Source organism: Planococcus citri, chromosome 1, assembly GCF_950023065.1.
Source record: "Planococcus citri chromosome 1, ihPlaCitr1.1, whole genome shotgun sequence".
NCBI lineage: Eukaryota > Metazoa > Arthropoda > Insecta > Hemiptera > Pseudococcidae > Planococcus > Planococcus citri.
This window is the reverse complement of record NC_088677.1, coordinates 39,098,847-39,111,388: the sequence shown is the minus strand read 5'-3', so window position 1 is coordinate 39,111,388 and position 12,542 is coordinate 39,098,847. Positions and strand designations below refer to the sequence as shown.

At 32.9% G+C, this 12,542-nt stretch overlaps 1 protein-coding gene and 1 long non-coding RNA gene across 3 annotated transcripts; one reads left to right on the top strand and one right to left on the bottom strand.

The window, feature by feature from the left end:
- The first annotated feature begins 8,976 nt into the window (after positions 1-8,976).
- On the top strand, positions 8,977-11,713 carry LOC135831848 (tyrosine-protein phosphatase 1-like). Of its 2 annotated transcripts, none has more exons than XR_010556229.1 (6): positions 8,977-9,545; positions 9,760-9,933; positions 10,360-10,602; positions 10,704-10,870; positions 10,950-11,036; positions 11,543-11,683. XR_010556229.1 is itself a non-coding variant. In XM_065344663.1 (6 exons), exons 3-6 carry the CDS (start codon positions 10,438-10,440, stop codon positions 11,711-11,713), a joined length of 579 nt encoding a protein of 192 aa, XP_065200735.1. In that variant the 5' UTR covers positions 8,981-9,545; positions 9,760-9,933; positions 10,360-10,437. The 2 variants fall into 2 exon arrangements, 1 of the variants encoding a protein (XP_065200735.1); XM_065344663.1 differs by having other exon boundaries at positions 8,981-9,545; positions 10,704-10,859; positions 11,543-11,713.
- LOC135831849 (uncharacterized) lies at positions 11,279-12,232 on the bottom strand. Its single transcript, XR_010556230.1, has 2 exons — positions 12,131-12,232; positions 11,279-12,023 (listed from the first exon to the last, which is right to left on the bottom strand). It is a non-coding gene; the product is annotated as an uncharacterized LOC135831849 (long non-coding RNA).
- Between the last annotated feature and the right edge of the window lie 310 nt (positions 12,233-12,542).

The window sequence follows — 12,542 nt, the reverse complement described above, 5'->3', positions numbered from 1 at the left end:
CAATCAAGTTTTTAACGTGACCTGAGTATAACGTTGCCTTTGGTAGTTATCTAAAAACACAATGTTTTTTTGAAAAATTTCAAAGTTCATTTTAACAAAAGAAATTATTTCAAGTTCCAGAAAAATTTTTGTTTCAGCCAGAAAAAAATTGAAGAACACTCAAAAACACGCCACATGAGCAACATTTTAAACGCTGGATTTCGTTTTTTGATGTATTTTTTTTTGGAAAAATTTTGAAATTTTAAATCAAGCTCATTAATTTGAATTTTCTCCACACCACAGTAAGGTATTTCAATTTTGTTGTAGATCTTCTTTTCATTTCAAATAATTGAACTAAAATCAGTTCCTTGATGTACCAGAATGTCTTTAATAGGTACCTACTCTGTATAGGTGGTACCTAAATGTGTAGATTGGTCTACAAGCTATTCTGAACCGTTAATTTTTCACACTCGCATCATTTGAGGTCCTAGGGAAGAAAATAATGAGAGCTTCTTCAGTCTTTGGTCACCACTTCAATTCATTATTCCATTTTTTTCTGAGGAACTGTTAATTTTTCTAAAAGGATCAAAATACATACTCCTGAAAAAGTGCGACCCCGAAGAAATTTAATTTCTTTTTTCCCTCCAGTTGGGCCTAAATGTATGTAGGTAAGGTACACTCGTAGGTCTATTAAACGCTGCAAAACTCCCACAGCCAGTCCTAATTATGATCTGGTATTTTGATTTTTGAATAGGCGAGAAGGCGGGCACTAGGTAGCTTAGTAAACGCATCATCAAATCATTTTACACATATTTCTGATTGTAATGTCTTGTTCTCCGATTGAAATATGTAGTTGATAACCTTGTACGGAAATGAATCGACGATTTTTTATTGCATCAATGACACTTGTAATTTTCCTCTTGTTAATTGATTTTTTTCTTCATTCAAAATATTACCTAGAAAAATCAACTAAATTAAGACACGCGAATTAAAAAATATTACATCACGCAAGCGACTAAAAGTTTACACACATAAACTTTTTGACGAGTAGTAATTAATAAATATGTATACCTACTTATGGGTGTATATGGTCACACGTTTGAGACAGCCTATTGGTAATTAAGTATAGGTAGGTATACCCTCTACATGCATAAATTAATTCCTATACAACTAAACCTAAGTGGTGAGTACATATTGCTAAGACATAATTAAGATTCATCAAAACTTGCTATTATCTTGATGGATATGCACAAGGCGCACTAAGAAACCACGTGCTTTAATCATCCACATTTAAACAAGAGCAGTTCTGGTGGTATCGACTGTCAAGTTGAGGCACTAGAGAGCAACAATTGTTTACACTTGTATCCGCTTAAATGGGGTGGATAGACCACAGATTATACGAAATTTCACGGGTAATATTTTTAGATATTCTTTTGAAAAAGTAAGTAACAGAAAAAAAACTCTAAATTCTATTTCTGAATGCTGAATATTTACTTGGAAATGAAAATAATCGAAGCATTATTTGAAAATTTTTAAGAACTTACTTTATTTCTAATGAAATAAGAAATAAGAAGGCCGCTGCGACGGACATTTTTCTAACAAAATTCGAATAACGCTGCAGGACACAAACCAAATGTCAACAAAACTTTTGACTTTGATATATTTTTGTAGATCATAATTTTCTCTCTTGAATAATCCTATAACTTCTATATTGGAAGGAAAAACACTGAAATCACATTACATTCTTGTAGTTGGTATAAAAAAATTTCTGATTTGGTGAGGAGCAGTTTTGATTTTGAAAAATTATTCAATTCATGTTGATAAGTCTTTTTCATCAGTTTCAGTTCTGCTATTTGCAAACAAAAAAAAGTGACAAATTCGTAGGTAACTTATTTCTATCAAAATTTCAGTTTTAAATGATTAAAAAAACTTACCTATACCTCAGTGAGTACCTAGGAAACTCGTACACACGAGTAAGATAATAATTGATATGATAAATGAAAAATAGGTACTCAACTGCTTGCTTTACGAGTACAATTAGGAAATTAATTAGATTATTCGCCTATTGGTTGAATGTGGTTCGAACTTTGAGAGGATCACAAAAATGGTCCTTTTCATATTTAGTCAATTTCAATGGCAACTGTCAGCTCCGTTAGATGGCGCTGCATCGCGTTGTGTATGATAACGAAAAGGGGATAAAATTACGATTCGGCGTTAACATCTCGTGGCGGCGCCACCATCGACTTGCTGAAAGGGGGACTTTTTGCAGAGAATCGCATTCATTCGCATCTCGACAAGTCGTGTGTGCGCGTGTGTAAGCGTGCGTGAGTATGGAAATGTCCCCCTTTCAGCATGATAACATGTGTTTCATGCATTTCACCGCCAGAGTGCAACACATGTTCGTTGACGCCGAATACTACATTACTTATATGGAGAATTCGTGGTTTTTAATTAGCAATATTTAGAAAAAGAAATGCGGTTAAGAGTTGATTTTTTTTTAAAAATGAAGTGTGAACTTCGCGCTTTTCAGGAATGTACTTTATTCCTACTCAGAGTTTTTTATGTTAACAAAAAACCACGTAGAATGAAAGCCGTTTTTAGCTGTTATCATACATACAATTCCATTTTACGTGAATAAAATGTCGGAGAAAATTATTGAACTTCATTTTCATCAAGACACATTATGATAACACAATCAAAATTTCAATTTTTCTTTGTCAAAAATTGAAAATTGTGTGTGTGATAACAGCTGAAAAAGACGAAAAGGGCCTTCATTCTGCATGGTTTTTTGTTGATATGAAAAACTCTGAGCAGGAAAAAATTTACATTCCTAGAAAGTGTGAAGTTCACTCTTCATTTAAAAAAAAAAAGTAAATTTCTAGCACATTTCTATATTTTTAAATTAATTTTTGAAAAACGTGAATTCTCCCATAAGAGCAATGTAATTTGAAAATGTGGCAATCCCCTTTTCGTTAGTTAGGAGAGTAGCCACTAGATGGCGACTACTTTGCTGACAGTTGCCAATACGCTTGCTTGAAATTTTCAAAGCACTTTAGTACCTTAAATTTTAAAATTAGACACAATAAATGATAAGATTTCATTCACAAAATTGTGAATATTATATTCCACAAAAAAGATCACGTTTAAATTTTCACCTGTGTCTAGCACTTCAACAATTTTAATAAATTAATAATATCTTATTCTTTATCACGACTCTGTTCCTTCAATTTACTTTGCCGGCAAACCAATTTACTGTTGTGCAATGCAAGTTGCATTAATACCCGCCAAATAAGTCGACATCAATGGTTCATCAGTCATCACTTCTCTGAGACAAATCAGAAAAAATGTCAAATTTCCAAGCATTTTAACAAATATTGAAAATAAGAAAAATGATTTTACGAAGAATAAATACTGAATATTCATTCCTTTAATTAGAAATTCGCCAAAGCAATTGAATAAATACTTCCATACCTACGAGAAACAAAATGAAAAATACCGCAACTTCAAATCCAATGCAAGAGAACTGATATGAAAACAATCAGATTGTCTTAAATTCGAGTTGAACAAAGCAAAAAGTAAAGTATACACTTATGGTCACCTGAAAGTCAGGATTCGGAGATCTTCAACCACTTGGTGATTGTTTGTATGTACAAACCTAGTTGAAAAGATAGGTATAGTTGAAATAGGTACATACATATTATATTAGCCAGATAGTATAATTATTTTAAAAAACCATCAAGATAGTAGTAATTTTATTAAATATTAAACATTAGATTAGAACTGTTGTAATATTCGTCTCGACTGGGAAGGATGAACATTGGCCTACTATAAGAATTTCAAGCGCGTGGCATTCAATTGAATTATTTAAAGACTAAAAAGCATGATGCCCCAGTAATTAAAGTTATTTTGAAAAAGAGGTAGGTACCTACAAAGGCAGTTTTTTTTCTAACTGAACAAAAAGTACAATCTTATGTTAAGAAGACAGACACTTTTTATTTTGAGTAAAAGACTTGAGGAGTATCATCATAATGATCTACATTTTCAAACGCATATATTTTTAAGGATTGATGTAATTCATCAAGATATAAATAATCATTATTCAACATAATGAAGAAATGTTTATTGTATGCGCTTAATCTCGAGCGTGCATTTCAGCATTAGTTTTCCTATCTTATCAACATTGATATATATATATTATAATTATAAGTAATTAACTACTTGAGTACTTGCTGGTGTTAAGTTGGTATTATTTACTATTTATCAGACCCCTCGCTAGTTCGCTACACATGTAATTTTTTACTTTATAGAATAGATACTGTATCTAAGCGTGAAAAATGCAAATTACGGAAACGGAAAGGAGAAACAATAATAAAAAAGATTTTCTTTCAATTATCAAATCAGTCCAAACCTGTGATTTATAAGCTCTAAACGTAATCATATAACAATTATGAATTATAACATTGCCTCTCAATTCACTCAGAGTCAGTTGGGTGTTATAATAGGTAAGAAAAAAACCAGGGATCGCGGAGGGAGGGGGTCAGTGCCTCCACCTCCAGCTCCGGCTCACAAATTTGAAAAAGAAATACATACCTCCGGCTCCGACTCCGAAAATTTTTTATAAGTACCTCCACCTCCACCTCCGGCTCCACTTGAAATATTTCAAGTACCTCTTGCTCTGGCTCCGGCTCCTGGAGCAAGACCAAAAAAAAGTACCCTCCGGGGGGCTCCTGCTCTCCAGCTCCGCCTCTGGAGGTCGTGGAGGGGGGTAGTTAGAGCCTTACCCTCCAGCTATTTGAAAAAAAATACCTCCGGCTCCAGCTCCGGCTCCGGGGGTTTTTTGTTAGTGCCTCCGCCTCCACCTCCGGCTCCAGTAGAAAAATTTCAAGTACCTCTTGCTCCGGCTCCAGCTCCTGGAGCAAGTCCAAAAAAAGGTATCCTCCGGGGGCCTCCTACCCTCCACCTCCGCTCCGCTCCGCGATCCCTGAAAAAAACAACATATCATTGTATGACACGGTTTTGAGAGGCAGTGGAGCATGCAGTCAGTTTATGTAATATAATATTCATGGAGATCTTCAAAAAATTAAAAGCATTTCTCAGCGAAATTTAAGATTCACCTAAGTGCTTTTGTATCTTGAATAAAGGTTATTCAATATTGCTGCCAGTTACGTTTCCAACCTCATTCAAAAGAATGGATCAATTAATGAACTATGGTCTATGGAGTACCCATGGATGCTGAAAAGAAAACGTGTTACCGTTGCTTGCAGGAAGCACCGAAGCAGAAGATGCTCATGCTCGGCAAACGCAAGGTACCAGCTGTGATGTGAGATGTTAGTGATGTTCATGATGTTACTCAGTCATAAGTCATCAACTCATTTGTCATTCATAATCATCATAATAGATACTCATCAGGTTCTTCATGGAATTGGAATGGAAAAATAAATTATTAATTAATATTATGGAGTGAAAATTGAAAAAAAGTAATCTACACCAAGTCACCAGTACCAAAGTACCATACACGTGTCACCGGTGTCACTGTCACTTCACTGTCACCGGTACATGCCCTGTACAAATTTCCATCTGGCTTATTACATTACGTTAATTTCATTCAATTTCAAATTTCAATAATTCAGAAATAAAAAATAAAAAAATATATTTAAATTATTATAAAATTAAAATTTTTTTTATTATTTTATTTTATTTATTATTTATTTTTTTAAAAAAATAAAAATTTGTTAACTAAAATGTGCAGGCATTGCTGCTATATGAAGTCAAATCACCATGCTGACGTCTGACGTCATTCTTTATTATCACTATAGACAGTCTAGGGGAAGACGAAAATCTAGGAGTCCATCCTGACCGGAATCGGAGCACCTTATTGATGACGTCATAGCTCAACTTCTCGATGTTTATTTATCATTTTCCGAGTTTTCACAGGTAATTGTATGGGAGAAATTCAGTTTTTCGACTTTATTAATCATTATTGGTAGGAATAAAGTGAATTTGCGTAAATTTCGATGATGACTTTTCTTAATTAAAATGACATTTTTCGTCGAATGGTTTGCTTTCCAGCAGAATTACAGAAACAACGACTTTATATATTTTCATTCATGGATAAATTATTATGTAAGTAGATATATTGAATTGAAATTTCTCGAAATTTTCAATGAAAACACTAGTGTTTTAAAATACCAAAATCAAAAATGTTCAGAATTTTATTTTTATCCAGTTCAAAATAGTTTTTTATCCAAAGCTGCTACTGTTTAGTGTTTATCTTTCAGAATTCAATGAATTCATTAAAGCTCAACGTTCGATTTTTACTCCGCATCTCTGGTTTTCACAACTTGGAGCTTTAATGAATTTTGAACAATAAACGCTGAGTGAGCCTTTGGGTAAAAAAAAAAACATTTCGAACAGAATAAAATTCTGAACATTTTGATTTTGAAACACTCATGTGCTCATAATCCGTGAATGAAAATACCTTCATAAAGTCTTTTATTTCTACACGAAAACAAAAATTGTTCACACCATTCGATGAGAAATTCAATTTTACTTCAGAAAAGTCCTCATCAAAATTTATATAATTCGGTATTTCGTTATTTATACTAAAAAAGTAGAAAAAGAGACCTTTTCCACATAAATAAATGAAAACTTTTAATGAAAACATGAAAATAAACATCGAGAAGTTGAGCTATGACGTCATCAATAATGTGCTCCGATTCCGGTCAAGATGGACTCCTGAAAATCTTCAACGGGAGAAAATTCAAATACCGTCCCCCAATGTGTAGCTCGCTTGAACTAATCCGACAGAGCGCGTCAGATCGAAATGCGTGCTAAGAAAACGTAAACATGCGAGTAAAACAGTCGTAGACGCATAGGATAAATGCGTTTTCTCCCATTTTTCATGAAAATGAAGTGGTTTGGAAAAATTTTTTTTGGACTTGAACTAAAGAAGATGAAATTTCCTATCGATTGGTATAAATTTTTTTCAATTTCACACGAAAATGGTGATTTTTAATATTCATTTTTATGGACAAATTTTTATGCATGTCAATTTTGAATTAAAATTACGCGAAATTTTCATCAACTACATCGTATTTTAATGAACCAAAATTTGCAGAATTTTATCCTCTTCAAAATGAGTTTTCATTCAAAACGCTAGCACTAACAGTTCGAAACTTATTGAAGCTCAAAGTCGTAAAAAATTGTTGGGCGCGGTAAAAATTCAACTTCAATTAAACTGCTATTTTTTTATAGCGCTTTGGATAATAAACAAATTTTGAAGAGGATAAAATTCTGCACGTTTTGAGTTTGGCTTATTAAAATACCTATGTGTTTTCTGAAAAATGAAAATTAAAGTGAAAATTTCGCATAGGTAATTCTAATTCTAATTCAGAGTTGACAATTGTATATTAATGCACTTTCCCATTTTGATTTTTCCCTCATTTGTTTGGACATGAACTAAAGAAAATTAAATTTCCTGTTGAGTGTTGATTGCCTGATTGGTAATATTGATTATTGACATACATATTTTTTCTCAATAGTCAATTTTGTACAAAAATTGTGATTTTTAATTTTAACATTATATTATTTTTTATGAACAAATTATACAAAATTTATCATACAATTCTATGGCTGTATTCATATTTCATATTCATACCTACCCTCTTGGATTTGGAACTTGAAAAAATTTTTTTACTCAAAAAAAAAAAGAAAAGTCAGCAAAGCTCCAAAAAAATTTACATCTTGTCATTTACTATCGAATTGTAATTTTTTCCGTTGGAAAAAATGATTGATGATTCTAGGACAATTTCAATTCGAGATTTTTTTTTCAACATTTTTTTATTGAGTTGATGAAGTTTTTAATTTTTTTATTTTAAAAGTAAAGTTTTTTATGAGAATTTTTTCTTGAAATTTTATTTATTTTACATAAATATTATGAGCCATGATGCCATGAATGATGAAATTGAAATCGGAAAATTGAAACATCGGAGCTAGCATTCGGAGCTAAGTATTTTCATTATATAAAAAAACTTACGTCTGAATGCTAGCTCCGATGTTTTTTTTACAATATTATAGAAATATAACAATAAATAAAATAAAAATATAGGTAATTTGTTTGATCAAATTATTATTTTTCAAATTTTCATTTCTGTTGTAAAGTAAATGAATTAAAAATTTAAATGAAAATAAAAAATGCAAAAACTATGAGAAATTGTTATTTTTATTTCAAGTATTAGGTATAGGTAGGTACATATTTATAATTTAATCATGTACTGAAATATCAGTAGGTAGACATGTGCGCCGTTAGGAAATTGCACGGCGGCGGCGTGAGGTCAATTTTTATCAGCGCGGCGGCGTTTTAACGGCGTGCGCCGAATTTCACGCCGATTCTAAATTGACGGCGGCGCGGCGGCGTGAACATGGCGTACGGCGTACACCATAGTTTTAGTTTTGCCTAAAAAAAAGAGAAAATTTGGTAATGGATGTTTTTGAGGGCCCCATTTTCAACTTGGAAGTTTTTGATCACTATTTGACCAAAAATCTAAAAACCTAAAAGGAGAGAATTGAAAATTTTTTAAAAATTCGACATTAGTACCAAAATGTGGGGTTTTAAGGGCTCTAAGATAATTTTTAAAGACCATTTTCCGCGCCGTTTCACGCCGATAAGACATCGGCGCGTCAAAATTTAAATTATCGGCGGCGGCGCGCCGGCGTGAAATCGGCGGCGCACATGTCTATCAGTAGGAAAAAAAGGTAAGAAATGAGAAACTGAATTTATTTATTTCTCTATTACGATGAAAAAAATCAAAAAATATAAAATAATAATTTGATCGATCATTTTACACTTATTATTATTTATTCTTACGAGCATTTATTTCTATATTACTATATTGTAAAAATAATTACCTCTGATGTTTCAATTTTCCGATTTCATGGCTCATATTTATGTAAAAGGAATTTAAAAAACATTAAAAATCATTTATTTCAAAAAAAAATTGTCCTAAAAAATTTTTTAGCATAAAAAAATGAAAAAATTGATCGTGTACAATGTGTGTTTCATATAAAACTCCCTATAATGTTGCGAGAGAGTAACGCGCATTTCGCCGCGAGCGCTCTCTATAAGGCGGCGACGTCGTTACTGACGTTTCTGAAAGTGCTAGATTTTCGTCTTCCTCTACACTGTCTATAATTATCACCAACGAAAATGAAAAAAAAATTGATAAGTATTCGCTGGATCAGCTGGATGCTGGATTGGATCATGGATGCAAAAATTGATGCAAATAATGCAAAGTTATTGCTACTATGCAAAGTATGCTAAGATGTTTATGCACGTAAAGTTTTTTCATTTTAGTTACCTACGCTAATTCGTAAAGCGTAAACAGTTAAGCAAGTTAAGCACTTATCTTATCAGCAGTTCATTCTGTTCATTTTATGATTTCATTTTTCATTTCCGAACTCCAAGCTCTGGTGAGCATTTTTCTCGACAATTTCCTTTTGAACAAACACCGAAATACGATGCAATTCGTAACACTTTGGTATCACAGAATTTTAACTTAAAGGTAAAGGTAAGTTGTAATAATTCTCATGCATCTCGTTTCTTTTATCATGATTTTGTCTAAAAAGTTATGAAAAAATTTGTTGAAAAGTCAGCAAAACATCACGATTTTACCTCACTATTGGGGCTGATAGATCGTTGTGTTACACAGCTATCAATAATTGCTTTCTTTCATATTCCGATGCGAAGTTTTTTAAACTAAACATGGTATGTATCATTTTTAGGGCGAGGAAGATTTTAGTAGAATGTACGCGAAGTGTACATTGTGGAACATTCGATGGCTTCAGTGGAACTCATAATATAAGAGCTTCTGAGCTGGCTTGTGATAGAGGCCGCTTACAAACACGAAATATAACTGCTGTATTTCTGGATGATACTCATATTCGTTTCAGTTGGACGTAAGTTATTGATTTTTTCTGATTTTGTAAAGAATTCATGAAAAGTGGAAGTGTTCTTGAATGTGTTTTCCAACATTTGGGATTGATCGAGAAAGATTACCTACCGTGGTTTACAGTTCACTGACTAATATCCATCTCACGGCACTGCACTGTTCTGTTTGTGAGAATAGCGTTAATGATTATTTTAATGTGGATAGAAATGGCTAAGAAATAGCTAGTTCTTTACACCGTGTCGTTATAAAGCAAGCTCGAGTAGGATGTTTCTATTTCAAACTTGAATTTTACGTATGATCCGAGTGGATACAGAAGAATACATTAGATACCATGTCTACTAACAAAAATTTGAGAAATTCTCCACAGACTTGGGGTATTAAACTTCATTTCCGCATTCTTCTGACAAGTGTGCATTTTTTCTTATGTTATTAGATGAATCGGTGAACCAGAAAATTATAGTGCTTATTGCGTTTTCAATTTATCCTGGAGGTTGATTCTTATATCGTCAAAATGGTACTTACGAGAGAACAAAACTGCTGCGTTTTCTCCCATTTTACCATCTCAAACAGTAAAAGTTATGTTGATGATGATACCGCCGATTCTTTAACCGAAAGAAGTCATCGTGATCCGGGTAGCCTATATAATACTCCTAATTACGAAAACCCATTTCCTCAGGTTAGAAACACGAATTATTCATGCTGAAAATTTTATTGTGCACTGTCTCATTAAAGCATCATGCATCGAAAAATGCTTCAATTCCTATTGTTTCGTTTCAGGTGGAAGAAAACATTGTGTATATTAAACTTACGCCTGATCGTCCTGGTAGATTCGGTTTCAACGTCAAGGGTGCATTAGATTTGAATATGGAAATTCTGATGTCAAGAGTCGCTCCAAATACTCCAGCAGACCGCTGTTACCCAAAATTAAACGAGGTGGATCTCAAGTAAACGTAAAACCAAGGTTTTATTACGTGCACATTTTTGCTTTCATTTTAGAAATAATCTTGTTTTTAACTAATAAAGGTGCTGATGATCAATGAATGTAGTGTCAGTGGTCTCGAACGTTATCAAGTGGTGAAATTATCCGCAACAAAGAGCAGAATGAACTCAGTAAGTGTCAACTCTTCGGATTGTCCTACTTGGCTTTATTGGTTAAATTTCGAGTTAGAAAAAATTTTAACAAATTAGTGGCTCGTATATCTTCCGAGTTTCCTCGTTGCATTATTTTATTGAATATTAATGTCAATTAAATTATAAGGCGCGGATTGATGTAATCAGTTGTAATCAGTCATTCAAAATTAATATGTTATATTTAATGTGGCATATAAATTCAAAATCGTAGTAGTACTATGACATATTTCGAATTACATCAATTCTTCCGTATTAATACTAATGTTCGTATGTTTAGATTATTAAAGTAAAGCTTAAACTTAGTATTGTGTCTGCTATTGATCACGAATTACGTATTCAAATCCATGTATCCACGATTTGCGTTTTCTTTGCCCAACGGACTGGGTTTTCGTTATTGTTCTTTGAGATGTAAAATTTTATCACTTATTGTAAGTATAGTTGTGCTAACAAATAACCATCATTATCTTTGTATGTATGTCGATTAGTTATGTGCGAGCCCGATGGTCAAGAAGAGACTCCATATCAATATGTACTTGAGTCACCTTTATCTGAGATGCAAAGAGAAGCTGGAACGCTGGAGCAGTCAGTGCTTTTACTGGTCAATGGCTGGGCGAGTAGATCTTTGCTGGTGTAGTTCGAACAATTGTATCAATTAAAAAGCCCGAAATGAGTTGTGATGAGTCGGAAAAATGTAAAAATATGAATAGGTAAAAATAGATATCGCAATATTTCTGCTTGTAAGTTTAGATTAAAAATTTATTGAATGTTTCGAGTTTAATTTAAATCAACTTTTTATCGTAGATGATGCTACACGTTTGGTATTAAAGAACGGTCAAGACGGTGATTATATAAATGCTGATTACGTTAATATGGGAATCCCGGGATCAGGTACATATAATTAATCGATACATCGCTCCTCAAGGTTTGTCATTTGTATTTTTGTTGCATAAATTATTTCAATTGAGACTGTGAAAACAAACACTAATAATTATTACACGTATGTATTTGAACACAGGTCCGTTGCAAAATACAATCAACGATTTCTGGCAAATGATTTTGGAAGTACAAAATACCTTAATCGTTATGATTATCACGCTAATGGAGAGTGGACGTTCAAAATTCGCAAAATACTGGTTGCCCGTTTCAGAAAGATTAAAACTAGGACCGACTCTTCGTCTGAAAACAACGAAAGAAGAATTTATATCAATCCAACCAGTAGTTTTGTATTTTGCGTATTCGTACTATGGGATATAAAAGTACGTTGGTTTCTTCGATGAGTCAGTGACTGAAAGTAGCTCCTAATTAAATTATGCAGTTGGAGGACGATACTCGACCGAGATTGCTGAAATTGCTTTTTGTAATTTTTCATGACAGTTTTAGAGTCTCGTCTTTTAAAGAATTTAATTATGTAGATGAGTCATTCATTTATAGGTATGTTGATGTTGGAATTTTTGCATTCCAGAACGGCGAATCTTGTGAGATTGC

Coding starts and splice junctions, on each gene's coding strand:
- LOC135831848 (XM_065344663.1), top strand. CDS start 10,438: ATGGTACTTACGAGAGAACAAAACTGCTGCGTTTTCTCCCATTTTACC. Junction 10,860..10,949: donor GTTACCCAAAATTAAACGAG/GTGGATCTCAAG, acceptor TAACTAATAAAG/GTGCTGATGATCAATGAATG. Junction 11,037..11,542: donor CAAAGAGCAGAATGAACTCA/GTAAGTGTCAAC, acceptor TATGTCGATTAG/TTATGTGCGAGCCCGATGGT.